This window comes from Lacerta agilis, chromosome 10 (genome assembly GCF_009819535.1).
Source record: "Lacerta agilis isolate rLacAgi1 chromosome 10, rLacAgi1.pri, whole genome shotgun sequence".
NCBI lineage: Eukaryota > Metazoa > Chordata > Lepidosauria > Squamata > Lacertidae > Lacerta > Lacerta agilis.
The window spans coordinates 52,408,585-52,426,511 of NC_046321.1; the positions used below are offsets into that span (position 1 = coordinate 52,408,585).

At 43.1% G+C, this 17,927-nt stretch overlaps 1 protein-coding gene across 1 annotated transcript in view; it reads left to right on the plus strand.

Annotated features, from left to right (window-relative positions):
• Positions 1-1,733: 1,733 nt before the first annotated feature.
• Positions 1,734-17,927, plus strand: part of CFTR (CF transmembrane conductance regulator) — an 86,874-nt gene continuing 70,680 nt past the window's right edge. Inside the window, exons 1-2 of the mRNA XM_033162377.1 lie at positions 1,734-2,097; positions 17,712-17,822. Of these exons, the coding sequence (XP_033018268.1) occupies positions 2,045-2,097; positions 17,712-17,822 (164 nt within the window). The 5' untranslated portion in view covers positions 1,734-2,044. The remainder of the gene's footprint in view (positions 2,098-17,711; positions 17,823-17,927) is intronic.

Consider the following 17,927-nt stretch of genomic DNA (forward strand, 5'->3'; position numbering starts at 1 on the left):
CTCAGTTTGCAACATTATCCCAGACAAAACAAAGAAATGCAAACTCCCTGCACTCAGAAAACTAACATAGCAGGAAGAAGTGTTTTCCCTAATGTGCTACATGGAAGAGCATTGAAATCTAGGATCCCTGAAGTGATACCATCCCCCTTACCACTTCAGGATGCTATCAGGCCCAGGAGCGGGAGGAAAGATAGATGATCCCTCCATTTTTTGATACATACAGGCTAAAGTTAACTTCAGAAATTAATGTATTGGGGGGCTCAGGTATATGGTTCTATTAGTTAAATTAGCAGTTACCTGGCCAAAGGTATTTTTCTGCCCTAAGCAAGAACAAAATGATGCTGTCCTTGTCCCCCAGTCAAGATAGAGAAGGCAGCCTTGATGGCAGTATCTGGTAATTTGGCACCAATGTGTGCATGCCTATAGTTAAAGGAACACTTAGGCACATTTAATAAAGGTAAATGTAAAGGGACCCCTGACCATTAGGTCCAGTCGTGTCCGACTCTGGGGTTGTGGCGCTCATCTCGTGTTACTGGCAGAGGGAGCCAGCGTACATGTGGCCAGCATGACAAGCCGCTTCTGGTGAACCAGAGCAGTACATGGAAACGCCGTTTACCTTCCCGCCGGAGCAGTACCTATTTATCTACTTGCACTTTGGCGTGCTTTTGAACTGCTAGGTGGGCAAGGAGCTGGGACCGAGCAACGGGAGCTCACCCGGTTGTAGGGATTCGAACCGCTGACCTTCTGATCAGCAAGCCCTAGGCTCTGTGGTCTAACCCTAGGCACATTTAGGAGACAATTAATAAAACCTAGGTATAAGCTCGTGTTTTCCAATGTGGGCGGCAATTTGATTATTAAGGGGGGCAATTTAGAAGCTTGTTTAGACCAAGTTAATGGCCTTTTAGGCTTCCTCCATGTAAATAGGAGTTCACTTTTTGAATAATAAGAATTATATGTCATGGAGGGGGGCATCAGGATTTTAGAGATGCTTAGGGGGGCATGGCCAAAAAAAAGGTTGGGAACCACTGGTATAAGCCATGTTTAGTGGTGAAAGTTCCTTGATGCAGATAGCAGGTCTAAAGCCTTGATTCTTTCATATCACTTTCCTCACAGGGCATGGGGGGCAGCTGCCCCTCTAAATAAAGTCAATAAATAAAAAATACTTAACGTAAAATAGAAATATTTTGAAAGACTTTTCTGAGCACTTGAGGGTCAAAAGAAAGTAATTTAACTGTCGCTGAGACATTCCTTTCTGAATCTGCTAAACAGAGGATGGTGGCATGGGCGTCCTACCCCCCCCCAAAAAAAAACCCACCCCCATAAATAATGGCTACGCTCATGTCCGAGCTGCGACCTCTTTTTAATTGCTGGTTCTCGGGTTCAGCCCACACATTCAGATGGGAGCCGTAGGGCGCTGCCGCTTAATGGGAAGGAGCTGTGAGGAAGGAGCTCTTTGAAGGCGGCGGGAAGCCATAATCATTAGCAAGGCTCAGTCAGGGAGGCGAGGTTGTTATTTCAGGACCGTGGCGACCGCTAACCAGGTTGGCTCGGCAAAGGGAGCGAGGCTGGGCGGCGGAGGGGTGTGTGTGGCGGGAGCGACGACTTGCCTCAGAGGCTTCTTCCCCGGGACGCACGCTCGCTCTGCCCGGAGAGGCACCTGGCGCGGAGCGCTTCTTTTGGAGCACGCCAGTTTTTGTTAAAGAGCGATTCCTTTGGGAGGATGTTGCTCCGCGTGAGGTGGAGTACGGGGCGGGAAGGCGAGGGCAGGCTTATGAAGCCGAACGGGCGCGCAGAGGCGGGGAGAGGGGCAGGAGAAAGAGGGAGGCGGTGACCTGAGGGAGGATAAGGTGGGAGAGCGCAGGGCCAACAGCGAGGACGACTTCGCTTCTCTTTCCCCCTCCCCCTTTCCCAATTCGGAGGCAAGAGTATAAACGGCGCGGTTCCCCGAGAGGCGAACTCTCTCCCCCTCCCCTCACCGGCCCCGCCGCGCCCACCCTCTTCCTTTGGTGTCCGCTGCGCACAGCAGCCTGGACGGTGAAAGACCATGCAGAGGTCGCCTCTGGAGAAGGCGAACGTCTTCTCCAAACTTTTCTTCAGGTGAGTGGCCGCCGCTTGAGCGGGCACGTGCTGCTGGCGGGGTGGGCGAGAGCGAGGAAGGAAGGAGCTCGCTGGAGAAGCTGAGGGGACCAGATGGAGAGGCAGATTAGCGTTCGCGCGGGAAACCGGGGGGGGGGGGGGGCGCTCGCTGTATAGGGTCGCGCGCGCCCACCGGGTTGGGGGGGGGGTGAGGCGCGCTCGCGCTCGGGGGGGGGTGAAGTTTCCCCTTTCTAACCCGACCCTTTCCACACAACGACGAAACCTCGGGGACGACGGCGCGCTTCAGGGCAGCTGCTCGGTTTCCACACGGGGACAATTTACTGTTTGTCATTGCTCGCCTTCGTCCTGTCAAAGCCTGAAATGGTTAATGGCTGGCATGCCGAGCTATCTCTTATCTCCCCCGGCTTCAGCAGGCAGGGGAGCACAGCGAGCCTTTCGACTTGGCAAATACCATCGCGCTGCCTGAGATGCCAGTAATGAGTCTTGAAAACAGTTGGCAAAGGGAGAGGGAAATAAGGATTTGTTCCAGGAGGAGGAGGAGGACCCCCTTTCTCCGCCTTCGTCCTTTGTGCGCTGAGCTTTTCCTTTTGCCGAGTGAAGCGCCGGCAATCGCATCGCTTCCTAACAGCTCAGGCGCAAATGCTCCTAACTTTTGACCTGAAGAAGCCAGATATAGAACGGATCATCACCAGAGTAACTTTGGGCAGTTCGATGGCTTTTTGCTCGCCTGAGGGATCTGCTGGTTGCGCGTTCTGGGACTGGCCGACGTAATTCTGAGGACGAATCGGCCCGCAAGCAGGGATTTGCCTGGCAACAGGGGCCGGGCTGTCCTACCTATTGGGTGCTGCAAAGTGTTCCCAGCTCTCAGGTGCGAGGCTCCTAAAGGTGGACCTGAAATCCATACAGGCTGATGCTGTGCGTGCTCATTCAGAAACGGCTGGCGCCGAACTTACCCCGAAAAGTGACTGAACTTGCAGTCTGATCTCCAAACCATTACATTGTACAGTAATAATTAAGAGCACAATCCTAAACTAAATGTGTTATTTGTTTCATAGGAGCCAACTCGAGTCCTAAGGGCCAAGGTCCTTTCGCCCCCCCCAAATTTTTTTAGGGCCCCCCCCCAAAAAAAATTGATTGCCATTTCTCTCCCATCAGATGTCAAGGAAATAAACAACTAACTTGACTTTCAGAAGACATCTGGAAGGCAGCCCTGTACAGGGAAGTTTTTAATGTTTGGTGTCTTACTGTATTGTGTTTTAATTTGTTGGAAGCTGCCCAGAGTGGCTGGGGTATAGGTCAGGTGCGTGGCATATAAATAATAAATTATTATTATGATTAGTGTGTACACTATGACATGTGACCGATTATGTGGGGCAGGGCTTAAACTGGCCCACCAATATTTTATTCAAGTTGGCACCCCATATCTGTTGACACCCCATCAATCTTTTTCTCAATGAGATCATGACTCACATACATGAGGTTCCTGCCTGATCTGCCATCCCAGCACTGACCAGATCAAAATTTGCTTCAGCAAGATGGCTTCATCCTGTGCCTTCAGTTGGAGGATGAGTCTATCAATGGCTACTAAAGAGGCATTATTCTTCTGAATACCAGTTACCAGAAAGTGCAGGAGGACAAAGTGCTCCTGTGCTTAAGGTGCTGCTTGTGGGTTTTCTCGAGACATCTGCTTGGCCACTGTGAGAGCAGGATGCTGGACCAGGTGGGCCATTGGCCTGATCCAGCAGGACTCTTCATATGTTCAGATCATGGTCACAAATCTTATGTGATCCTTAGGGTGAGTTCCCTGATTCCATCCTACATATTTTTTTTGTTTGCTTTAAAGCCAAGACACACTGGGCAGACCACATCTGATGGTGAGGAGAAGCTACTTGACTCTTTTCCTTGCATTGTGTGAAAAATGAGATAAATACTAAGACTGTGGCCATCAAAGGAAATTGATTTACACTTGGTACAGAGCAGACAAAAGAGAGTAGGACTGTATGCAATTAATTTATGGAATTTGCTGCCGCAAGATTTGGTATTATATCACTCAATAGTAGTTCCTGGATAGCAACAGTGAATGGGGGGTTGTTTCTTCTGTGGAAAGCAGAATATTGGACTAGAATGGACTTATTGTTTGAAACAGCTGGATCTTTCTTGTGTTCTTACATTCCCCACTTGTTTTCCAGCTCAAAATCACCCTGCCCGGGCAGGTTTCCTTCCTCCCACTTGTGTGTTCATGGAGAGGAGATGGGGAAGAGAAGGAACATGGTCATTTGATTCATTTGAATCTGATGACATATTGAATGGTTGGTCTTTCTATATGATATGCCTGGTTAAAAGGTGGTGACCTTGGGTAGGAATCATGCCAAGGTACAGGATGTGACTTAAGGGCACATTTATATGATAACAATCCTTTATTAACTCAAAACAGCTATCATCCCCAGTTCTGTCCTTACACAATTAGAGATCAGAATATTCCCTACTCATAAACATGCATTGGAAGAAAGGGGGAAATGTCTACTGGTTTACCTCTGTTTAATGAATCACCATGATTTTGTGGACATGGGAGTGGCTACTGGAGTAATTGATATGTTTTATGAGAAGGGTAGGTAATGTAATGTCCTCCAGACATTGTTCCACTACAATTCCCATGGGCCTCAACCAACATACCCAATGGTCAGGGATGATAGCAGAGCACCACATTGGCTGGAGCTGAACTAGAAAGCATCATGTTGGCTACCCCCACTTTAGGATGTATTTCAAGACTGAATACTCTCTAACACTTCCCCATTCTTCCTGACATCATGAAAAGGCAGAAGGAGAGCAGCAGTGGTCCAGACTATGTAAGCCATGGATTCACAGTGACCAAGGGTAGAAATGTGATCATTTTATATAGGGCCGATGGTGCATTTTAATCTATGCATGTTAGGTGTTGTGTATGCATGAAAGGAATAATATGGAGAATCTGTATCTCCTACTGAAAGGTTCTCCCCGCCACCATCATAAAGGCAAACTCTACAAAGTTTCTGCTCCTTTGCTATGTCAAAAGATTTTATGCAAGGACTGCATTTGTTAGATTATGGACCTTTGGGGGCCAGTCGGTACAACTGGGATTTAAGAAAGTGCCGTGGGTACCAGTCACAAAATGGCTGCCGTGGGGTATGTGTGCGGCGTAACACAAAACGTCTCTCATATCTAAAACAGCAGAAAAAGAAACAGGATCACAAAATTGTGTGGGGATCCCCCTCATCAGCCTCCTCCATTGATGAAATAAGAATGTCCCTAGATCAGCCTCTGTGCTGTACTTGCTCACAGGGAGAAGTTATCCGAATCTCTTCTTAGTTTGGAACAGATGTAAGCGTGGGTGTTCAATCTCGGCATCCAGTAAAATGTGGACATGTTTAAGGTAATGGAGTGGTTCGATGTAGGAGAGGTCAAGCCAGTCTGTACAGGAACCGAGTAGAACAGTCTCTCATGCATTGTGGATTCTTGAGGGGATCTGTACTGGGACCTTTTACAGGTACCATAGGAGGTTCTGGTGGATTCACAGACACTTGTGGGAATGTGTTGATCCAAACCATTATTTTCCCCATATGCAACTGTATACAGATTCAGTGATTGATTGATTGACTGATTGCTTGATTGACAAAACTAATGATTTCCTGTCACTTGACAACTCTAGCTCATACATTACCATACCTGTCTTTAGAATTATAAGTTTAAGCACGTAATGCTATGGCATTTACATCTACGTAAACCACAGGGACAAATGCGCCTTGTTTTGATTATATATACCCACAGAAGTGGGCTTTCATCCCTTCATTTTCAAAAGCTGTAAGACAAACTATCAAATGTTATTTCCTTTTTTAAAAACAGCAACAGCAGTACCCTAACATGCAAGCCTTATTGTTGAAAGTCGGTTATCCAATATATGACGTAGATTAATTTTCTATTTTTATAGGCAGGCTGTACCTCCTCTTTTCTTGACTTTTTATTTTTAGCATGCCTACCAATGAACAGTAACATGCAAACATTAAAACAATACAAACAACGAATTTACATAACAAACATTACACTGTAAGGCATCAAAACTGCACTTGTGTGTGGCTAGATTGTTTTCATATATACACCTCTCCTTTTTCCATTCCAAAAATAGCAAAATGATGTAAAACATACTAAATGTTTTTGTTTTTAAAAAAGTCCCATCTCTTTAATTGTCCTTTGCCATTTCGATGATAGCATTGGCCGCAAGTACTATTTGAAGGCAAGTTTTCCACCTGGTTTCTTTGATTCAGAACTTGAGCATGTGAAGATTGGGTGAAAAAGTACTCTACCCAGACTTCCCAATCTCTCTTCAACCTTTTTTGTCTACATGAAACAAGTGGGTTTTTTTGTTTTTTTTGCCCATCACTGATGAGTTGTGAGTTTAGACTGGATACAACTAATCTGATGTATGAGGGGCCAAGTCTGTGTAAAGCTCTGGCTGTATAAGAGAGAACAGAGCTTTTTAATTAGAGTGTGTCCTTCTATACAGTTGTTGTTGTTCAGTCGTTCAGTCGTGTCCGACTCTTCGTGACCCCATGGACCAGAGCATGCCAGGTACTCCTATCTTTCACTGCCTCCCGCAGTTTGGCCAAACTCATGCTAGTCGCTTCGAGAACACTGTCCAACCATCAAAAATTATTTCCAGTAGCACCTTAGAGACCAACTGAGTTTGTTCTTGGTATGAGCTTTCGTGTGCATGCACACTTCTTCAGATACCCGGCTACCCACCTGTAACTGGAACTGTCCAACCATCTCATCCTCTATACAGTACTGTATTCCAAATCCCTGTATTGGGAATAGCTATATTTGTAACGGCAAAATAGCAGGTGAGCCCTTTGACTCCAAATTGCTATTTGCAGGAGCTTTCCCGAACTTCTTGTATAATTTGTACTCAAATTAAAAGTTAAAGAAAACAACTCATTTCAAAATGTATTAAGAGTCACTATTAGTAATTCACAGATTGGTAAGCATTCATTGTAAATTAATTTGCTCTTGTATTCAAAGCATCACATAGCATTGTAACATTACTAGTTCCACCTTTTCACTGCTTTTGATGCTCATACCCCAGCCCTGCCCTACTCTCATCAGTATTTTACTGATACCAAGACCTTTGACTGATACCAAGAAGTTTTTACTGGGGGGGGGGAATCTACTCTTTAATCAAATCCAGTGGGCTTCGTTTCTGGGAGAGTAATATTACAGTCATCTTAAATAAAACATGGATGATTAGTTTCCTGATATTCACAATTATTTAAATTACTGCAGTAGAACCCTAAGCTGGAATAAACATCCCAAGGTTTGGTATGCTGGATCAAAAGTATTAGTGAAAAGATAGTTTCTGCAATTAACATTACTATTAGGAACTTGGCAGTTTCGGAGGAACAGCAAACGAGGAAACTACAAAAAAATAAAAATACAACTCTTGCTCAAGATAGTTACCACATCCTAACACACCCTGAACTGGCTTTAGTCAGATAAAACAACAAAGGGGGATGAGACTGATGTTTTGCTTGGTGACAGTTACGTGCATTTGCCTGATGACTGGTAACACATATGTGAAACTTCAGGCTTCAATTGCAGTGGCTCGCCTTTTGAATAAAGTAGTGTGAAAGAAAATTCTATTAAAAAAAAAAAGCAATTACAGCAGTTCCTGCTCAGATGTTCCTCCTGTCCTATGACCATTGCAGACTTGTTTTAATTGTGAATAATTAGATTTGCAGAGTGCCAATCTCAATACAGTAAAACGTGATGAAGCTCATTGAGGGACTGCTTGAAATAATTGTGCCAAAATTTCTATGTAAGTTGCAAAGCTAAATATCTCTAGTAAGCAAGCAAGCAAGCAAGCAAGCAAGAAAGAAAGAAAGAAAGAAAGAAAGAAAGAAAGAATCCAGTGATAAACATATTCATCATTATTATGCTTTTCAGCTAGCTAATGGCAGTAAAATTCTTTGCTTACAGATCTGAAGACAGAATTCTTTGCTTATAAAGTACACAAGCATAAACATAGTTTTCACAAAAGCCAAATGAGTCCTCTGATGTTCAACCACAAACTCTATTGTCTATGACTATTTGCCATTATTGCTGAGTTTGATGGGGTTATAGTCCAACCACATCTGGACTAAGCCAATATAATATAGGCAGCAGCTCACCAAAGCCTCTGCTATCTGAAACCCTCTAACGGGAAATACCGGAGATTTTGAACCAGGACCAAAATACAGAGGCGGAGCTAGCTGCTCTGGCACCCGGAGCAGCGCACATACTATGCACCCGGGGTGGGGCTAGCGACCCGGGGGGGGGGCGTCCCAGGGGGTGCCACCCACAGCAGGCATCCCAGGGGAGTGGCACGGCAATGTGACCCACCCTCAGGGATGACACCCGGGGTGGGCCGCACCTACCAAACCCTCCTTCCTTCGCCAGTGCCAATATACTCGCAAAACATGTGTCCCAACACAGTTACAGATCCTCATTTTTGTAACCAACAATCAATATGAATTTTTAAATATACCTGCTTGAAAATGATCGAGGATGCAAGCAAAAGAAACAAAGCTACTTTTAAAGCTACTTTAGCTCTGAAATGTAGCTATGGATGTTAGAAATGTTTTATGTAGGTAGTTAGATAAGCAGAGGTGTGGCATTCTACCAGAAGTGTTGTGCCTTTCCTACAATGCTTTAAATAATGACAACTACTTGATGGTAAAAGTAGTTAAGTGCTGTGGAACTTTCATGTGTATGCCAGTTCTAATAAAGTTTATGGGCTGCCATTCCTCTATCTTGTTTAGCATATTTTATGCAACGAGATCAAGTAAATATTACAATATTTTGAAATATCCATTTCATTTACCAGTAGCTTATGAAATCAGGGGTTCTTTCACGTTGGGTTCCTCATTACTACTGAGAAATAAGCATTTGTCTAAAGAGACTGAAATGCTTACATAGCAATACATTTAGATTCTCTAGACACTAACCAAAATAAAAAGAACTATAAATCATGTCTAGTCTTTTCTGTTGAATGACTCTTATTAAGGTTAGGGTCCTTGTGTTTCAAAGTGAACACACTGAATATTGCTCCATGAAAACTCATAGTTATTTTTATTATTATAGCTAAAGATTTTCATTTTCAAATAACACTTGAGAGCTGGCACAACTTTGGAGAGAGAAAACACAGAGATAACAAATTATGCATATTTGCATTCATTCTAGCACCTTTTCACTGGTCTATTACTCAAAGGTTTTGCCTTACGAGCATTTTTGGCATTAAATTTAATTACCACTATAAAACACAACGTTGGTTTTGAGAATCTGAATGAAACTAGTGCTCATGAAAGAGTGAGGGTGCTGGCAGTCAGGATGCAGAGTAACAGCTTCTCTTCTCCTAAACAGAAACAGTTTTCTCGTGTATCCATTTCATAGAATCTTACAGCTGGAATCAACCAAAATGCCATCTAGTTCAATCCATCGCTGGCCATCCACCCACTATCCTCTCCCGGAACATCCTGTTCCAATCCGGCCCATAATGTGTCACAAGCAGAGCTTTCAGGAAGCACTCACAGACCATAGTCTGTGGGTGACTTATATAAATGAACAGCATTTTCCTTCATCCCTTGTCTGTGGCAGAGAAATATGGGATAACCACAATACGGTTTGTGAATAAGAAGCAGATTTCAACAAAACACAAGAAAGGCAACATTCCAATAGTAAGAGCTGTTCAGCAGTTGAACAAGCCACCTCAGGAGCTAGTGGCCTCTCCTTTTTCTGGAAGTTTAAGTAGAGGTTGGATGACCACCTTTCAGGGATACTGTTTGCAGTGAACTGGATGATTTTCATGACTGTCAAGGTCGCTGCCTAAAGTTATATGGTGGTATTCAACTAAATGCTTGTGCTAGTGCAATGATTAACACAAACACAACAGTATTTTACCCCATCTCCTCCCCCCACACCATCACTTCTCGCAGTGAGGGAGCCACCAGAAGGCCCTTGCAGCAGGACCTCTGTGTCCAGGCTGAACAATGGGGGCTCCTTCAGGTATACAGAGCCAAGGTCAGCACCAAAACTTTATACTGTGCTCGGAAATGTTCAGGGAGCAAGTGAAGATATTTTAGGACCGGTGTTATACGGTCCTGGGTTCACTCCCAGTCACCAGTCTAGATGCTGTATTCTGGATTGATTGTAGTTTCCGAGTCACCTTCAAAGGTAGCCCCATGTAGAGTGCACTGCAGTAGTCCAAGCAGGAGATAACCAGAGCATGTACCACTCTGGCGAGACAGTGTGCAGGCTCTGTGTGAGGTGTTTGTTGGCTCTCCTTACCTTGATAGGCAGGGAAGCATCCCCACAGTAGCTTGAGGAAGGGCCAGAACTAGTGCTGACTAGTTTCCTTGCAGACAGATGTTTAAAAAGGTAAGAAGGACAGAAAATGCTGTGCAAGGAAGTAGAAAACCTTTCTCTTTCTCCCTCCCCCACTTCCAGTTTAGAGCACAGATTGTAGTTTCCTCAAAAAGTCCAAAGGTTGTTGCAATTACTCAGCATATCTCTGAAATTACCAGTGACACTGCCTAGGAACACCTTGCAGCATTTGCCAAGGATCAAGTTCCATAATCAAGATGGGCCACAATAATGTTCTTGCCATGCCAATTTCTATAGCAGGCACCGTCATCTAACTGAAGAAGAGGGAAGCCGGAAGGCTGGCTATACTACCTGTTGGATGACTCATTATTCGTATGCTGGAATGGTTCTCTGGCAGCTATTTATGTCAAGTATGTGAAGTTTCTTAGTATTGATTACTGGAACACTGGGCATTTAAATGTGTGGAGAGGGATTGTCCCTGCTGTGATGGGAGACTTGCAAAAGCTGTGATTAAACCCTATAAGAGCAGGAAAGATCTGCACGTGAAATAAGTTTCCCTTTGCTCATGTAGAAGAATAATGCAGGAGGCTGAACAGACTTAAAACCAACAACTCCAAAGACAGTGGCAAAGAGAGGAAATGCTTTTAAAGGGAGAGAAAAAAAACACCCTTGTAGCTATTAAACAAATCAAAGTTAAGTTAAGACAATATCCCATGTACGTGAGAGCCTTGTATCATTCTTGTGAGGTGTATTTTGTTACCAGGCATTGAAAAGAAGAGGTGGAACTTGTTTTCCTTCTTTTACCTATATAACACCCTTGTTCCCTGCTGAGCTCTCTTGAGTATGTGCCTGTAATAACATCCGCCGTGACTGGCAAGACTATGACAGCTCTAAAGGCTCCTCCAGGAAAGGATTCCTTTAAATGTCAGTAACATAGAAGTATGTGCTAATTTAGTGCATTTTTTTTACTTGTTTAACAATTTGATTTTCCCATGGCACAGGAGCAGAGAGCATCTTGATATTTTATTTATTTATTGCATTTATATCCTCTCCATTCTTTACAAGGAGCCAAGGACTATCAAGTTATAAAAAAATTATAAAATGATATTGAGCTGGTTTTGATCTATCCCACCAGGGCTCATCATCAAATCTCCTCATTTAATTATGCTGCAAACTAGGTTTATAACTGACTTATACCATCACATTACAAAATGCTCAAGGATGCTGAACATCTGGATCACTGTGCCTGAGCCTGTCAGGAACCACTAGAGAAACTCCCATACCACCAAGCTCTAAAGGTCCAGAGCCAAGGTCCTCACCGGCATCTTCTCCTGAGGATCCAAATTCCTCTCACAGTATCTCACTGGTCACCAGGCAGCAGGCTATGGAATGGAGGAGTGCCCATCTTTCTTCAGGCAAGAGGGTTGGTCCTTTAAAAACCTCAAGTTCTTCAGAAGGGGGTGGATCCTACAAGAGGAAGTCTGAAGGAGTCTATAAGAGGTAGCCTGGAGACAGATATTGGAAAGGCCTCCTTCTGCTCTGAAAACTCTGTTGGAACAAGGTCTCATGGAGCTATCCATGGTCCTGCAACCCCTGACCTGCCTTGCTGCTGGGCTTTGTCACCAGACCAGCATACAACAAACTGAAAGGGGAGCAAAGTGTTACAACTTGCTTGTAATGCTTAATGTTTATATTGGGTGGTTAACCTATGGCCCTTCAAATGTTGTTGGATTCCAACTTCCATCAGTCTTGGACAGCTTGGCTGGTGGTCAGGGATGATGACCAGCAACATCTGCCATGGCACAGGCTGTCCACACCTGATTTATATGGTGTTTTTCTGCATGCTTGGAAGCACTTCATATTTGTTGTAGTATATCCCCAACCTCTGGAGAAGGAACGGATTAGTATGCCCAGGGTACTCGGAGGACAACCTTTTGCTTTGCTATCTTTCGTGAAATATCCCTTTGCTATGATGTGTATAGAGTGTCGCAGGCTCAACACCAGGACCTGGCCAGTAGATTGGAATCTATTGGTACATCTCTGGATGATTTGCAGTAGAACAGGCTTCCTCAAACTCAGCCCTCCAAATGTTTTAAGACTACAGTTCCCATCATCCCTGACCACTGGTCCTGCTAGCTAGGGATAATGGGAGTTGTAGGCCAAAAACATCTGAAGGGCCAAGTTTGAGGAAGCCTGCAGTAGATTAATAAGGGTTTCTGACTTCCAATTATGTAACATTAGTAACAATGAAATGACTCACCTGTTAAATTAGACTGCTGAAATTAAGAAAGCTTGAGGTAATCAGGAAAAGATGTGTGTGTTCAGCTCAATACTAGTTCTAAAAATATATATCCTGGTATTCAGCTGGTACTAGGGGCACCATGTTCTATAGTGGATGCCCTTTGCCGTTAGTGTCCTAAAAATTTAATAGATCCTATAAACTTAAAGTCTGCTCTCCTTTGCTATACAGTAAGTTGTTAGGGACTCAAGCTGACCAATTTCTTCCCACCAGATTTGGCTGGCAGCTTGAATATTCTGTGGTTCGATGGTCCTCATTCATAGACTTATTTGCTAGGCTCGTATTCCCCACCCCCCAGTGAAAGTTAGTGAATAGTGAGAAAATCCAAAGACCTGCAAAATGGCACCTGACCTGGACCAGAAGTATAGAATTGGAAACATCTGTGAAAGTAGCATTAACATCTAAAAGCTCAGCAGTGTTAGAAACTCAGATATATAAACTTGGTGCCAAATGGCTCCTTAAACTAGGGTTAGAGTCGCTAAAACAGAATGCCTAGCTGCCATTTTGGGGCCAGTCGTATTTTTCAAAATGACTTGTCGGTTCCTGAAATTCATTCTGATTGTGCAGATAAAATATAATGGATAGAATTTTACAGAATGTGTTGCTAGTCTGTGAAAACAGTTAAGATCCAGGGATCTCCAGGCATGCACCTCCAGATGGTGGAGATGTCAGGTGCCATCCTGGTGCCTGGGCATCTTCACTTGGTCACAAGTGACCGATAGCCAGGTGCAAATGTGCCTGGTGAATTTCGGATGCTGAAGCCCAGATAGAATCTGTAACCAAACTACAAGCTACCAAACAACATAAGCTTCAGGTGGCCCCTCAAAAGTCACTTCCATTGTGGAAGAAGGCATTTAGCCACAATTTGCAAGCATAAAATGTCATAAATATTCAGAAGTGGGAGACTGCTATCAGAAAACATAAGGCAGGTTCCTAAAAATGGGAAAACACAAGGTGATGAAAACACACACTATGCTGGGGAAAATAAGGAAGCTATGCTGATGATGAAGAAGAGGCAGAGAAGGCTATCTAAAAGGTGAATTATGAAATGGAAAAAGTGAACTCTTATGAGGAAACTGTACAGTTAAATTATCAACTTGTATACATAGAGATAATGGATTTGTGGGAAGTCAGTGGAGATTATCTGTACAGGGACTGTATACAGAAGCATTCCAAGTTGTTCAAATCCTCAGTTCCTGGCCCATTTTGATCCCAAGGTGGAAGAAGAATGAATCTTTTCCTGTATGGAACAGGAGTGGCTCAGTTTTTGTCCAATGTTATTTCAGCAACAAACGGCTTATTTTGCTAGCATGCAAATAACACAATTATGAGTTTTATATAGTAGCATGTTGCTGTACAAAAATAAAAATGGAAACCTGCTTCACTTTAATCAAAAAGAATTTGGTACAGAACACCACCAGCTAATCCTGCCCAAACCAGTTGGGCTATCTTAATGGGACAGTGCAGCGTGGGTGGATATTTTAATGCAAAGCCTGCAGGTTAGCTTGGCTTGCAGTTCTTCATCAGTCTGCATGTGCAAATGCAGCCTTGGGTGAAAGGGCCCTTTTGGGTTTAACACAGCACTTTCCCATCCTAGATTGAAGCAAGAGCCGCTCAGCACATCAGTCATTCTAATTTCTTCTTCAAACTGGCACAATGCCTAGTTACATTCTAATGAAAAGGAAAACAAAAGTACAGGCAGCAACAACTCGCCAGAGACTGTTTCCCCAAAATATACACAGTACAAAATAGGCAAACATGATTTATGACATTTCCAGCATGCTGTTGAAAGTTTATATGATTTTCAGTCACCAAACAATCAGGATCATGGAGGTCCATGTCTTTAATTCAAAAATGAAATATTTCTGCATATTGCACTATTTGCAGAAACCTTTAATGCTTTCTTTTTAATTTAGCCGTTTTGTAAATGCCAAATGCTGTGAATGTGGTTTTTGATGTGAAACAGGAAATTGTTTCCATTTATGGAGAAGGGTCACACCCACACCGCAATACTGTACATAATAAAATGTCAAACATCAATTTGCTTTAAAGATTAAAAAAATCCTTCCAGTAGCACCTTAGAGACCAACTACGTTTGTTCTTGTTATGAGCTTTCGTGTGCATGCACACTTGTTCAGATACACTGAAATAGAAGTCACCAGACCCTTATATATAGTGAGAGAGTGAGGAGGGGTATTATTCAGAAGGGTGGTGGGAATGGGTGATTGGCTGATGGGTGTGGAAAACCTGTTGATGAGGAACAAACTTACCAGTAGTTGGTCTCTAAGGTGCTACTGGAAGGATTTTTTATTTTATTTTTTATTTTGTTTTGACTATGGCAGACCAACACGGCTACCTACCTGTAACTGCTTTAAAGATGTTTGTTCTCATTAATTTATTCATTTATAACATTTCATACCTGTGGTGCATGGAATTGTAGTTCTGCGAGGGGTAAACTAAACTTCCTGGGATTCTTTTTTGGGGGGGAGTAAGGTGATTTATGGTGTGTACATTGAAAGCATACTTCTAGAAAAATAGATATAGGACTGTAGCCCGTATAACTGTAGCCTGACTCTAACCATTAACATATACATTTAAAAGAATAGAAAATGCACAGCAAACTTAAACTTAAACACAGAGAGAATATATAAGGGTCTGGTAAATTCTGTTTCAGTGTATCTGAAGAAGTGTGCATGCACACGAAAGCTCATACCAAGAACAAACTTAGTTGGTCTCTAAGGTGCTACTGGAAGGAATTTTTTTATTTTTTATTTTGTTTTGAGTATGGCAGACCAAGACTGCTACCTACCTGTAACTGAAACAGAGAGAATATGTGCATTGTGTAAGTACTGAAAGCTTTTTTCATAGAGGTGTTTAAGATGACTATTTGGTGTCAGGTACTCAAATACTGTATGAATGCGGGACACACACATGAATGAGCTGAAACTTACTTCATGTATTTCTTCTGGATTATTTTTGTTCAAAGATCTGTTAAAATTACTTATATTTACGGCGTGCTTTTGGATCAATCTAAAATGTGTTCAGTAGCTCTTGGGTGACCGTTTGAAAAGAGTGGTTAGTAAAATGGCATAAGTGGTGACATTGTACAAACTGCACTAATTCCCAGACTAAACATTTAAAACGCACCTGGCTTCCCCCAAACAATCCTTCGAACTGTAGTTTCCCCCTTAGGGTTGGCATCCATCTGTCTCAGGAGACAATGGAGGATTATGTCTTTTGGGGGGTGAAGTCAAACTTCTCTTTCTGTGTTGCCCTCTGAATTAAAACTGCCTTTTATCTAGAAAGCCACTAGTATAGAAAGTTTGTAGGCTGAGGTTTGGAAAAAAAAGACCATCGGGAAGAGACTTAAGTTTGCCAGGACAACTTGAAAAAGCTGCTTGAATTTGGTCAGAAAGAAATTTCTTAGATTCTTTGAAGCAGAGTATTTTTGCACCATCCACTTTGTTGCTTTTAATGCTGATGCAACTTTGAAGCTTGCAGTACCTGCAAGTGAGATGAACTTCAGCTCTCTCCTTCCTCAGTTGGGAGCTGGATGGGGTGAAGAGATCACCATTTTCCTCAGTTGGGTAGCACTTCAAAGGGACACCGCACTGCTTAGCTCCAGGCTCAGAAGGCTTGGGGCTGATCTACCAGTACATTATGTTGGATTTTGGGTTAATACCTGCAGCTCTTTACATTTTTGTTACTCTCTTAAAAAGTGAGGCTTCTTATCCTTGTCGTTCCATCCATGCATAAAATGTAGCAATGTCTGATCGTTACTGTCAGGAAACCCCCCTCCCCATGACATGTAGCATCCCAGGAGCGCTTGCAGTACAGGGAACCACCCCCTTTGTTCACCAGTTCATCATCCCCCTCCTCAGCAGGAAGCAACCATTCCTCCAGTGGGGAGGGGGAGTTAGAGGCAGGAAGTTGGCGCAGGGGCTGTGAGGAGATCGCAGAGCCTGAGCACCAAGGGGGAAGTGGGGAACAGGGGCAGTTTCCCGTGCCCCGAGTTTGCAGACAGGAAAGACGTGGAAGGGGGAGGCGGGGGTTCAGGATCCCGCGCCTCTTTTGCTGGACAAAGAACCGGAAGGGTTCATTCCTGGACTCTGTGGAGGGATGAGATGGACGTTCGTACTTTTGCTCCACTGTAAATATCTGCACAATAAAGAACTTAGTTTTTAGAAGTTCTGCGTTCGGCTGATTTCTCATGAGCAACCACTGAACATCCTTACAGTTACGATTAAAATCTGTCCCTTTACAGTCTGCATTAACGTAGATAAGTTTTAAAAGCTTTAGTTTTTAATTCTTACGAAAAAGAGTATGCCAGGTTAAGAAGACAACATAGTGTAGAACTTCTCTGGGTGTGCGAATGTACTTTGTGCCTTGTTTAATGGGAAATGGGCATAAACCCAAAGAACCATGCAACCATTTTGACTACGGGAGAAGCAAGAACTCTTGAGGTGTTAATGCTGCGAACCCCTCCATCATAGGTTCACGTTTTATATGTGTGTAAATAACCGCATATCATAGAGACACCACAGTCTCCACTGTCCCTCATTCCAAGGAAACAAAAACCTGAGTAAGCGCCTGGAACTTCTGGAATCTTTGGGGTGGCATGTAGCACTATCATATTATACATTATGCTTTATAATAAATTATGGTTTTTGAGCGGCCACAGCTTGTGCTTGGCTGTATCCAGTTAAACTTTTACTTTTCATTGGTTGAAGAATAAACCCCACCATACCATGTCAAATTCTGTTTTTGAATATCTCGGTTTCAAAAGTGGTTTGTCAAATGGCTTGAGAAAGCCTAAGGTCCCTTGGACACTTGGAACTAGGTGTTTGTGTGTGTGTGCTTTTTATTCCAGGTGTATGTGTTTTATATACCTCAATATTAATCTGAGAAAAACATTATTATTTATTAGGTGGACAAAACCGATTTTGAGAAAGGGTTACAGACAACGCCTGGAATTATCAGACATTTATCAAATCCCTGCCACAGATTCTGCAGATAACCTTTCTGAAAAATTGGAAAGGTATGTATTAACATTATTCTAATTTTTTATAAGGCAAACAATAGAATTTCATGTTTTATTCTTATGTTCTGATAAGTGAATGTTAAAAGTACTTTAGCAGAAGAT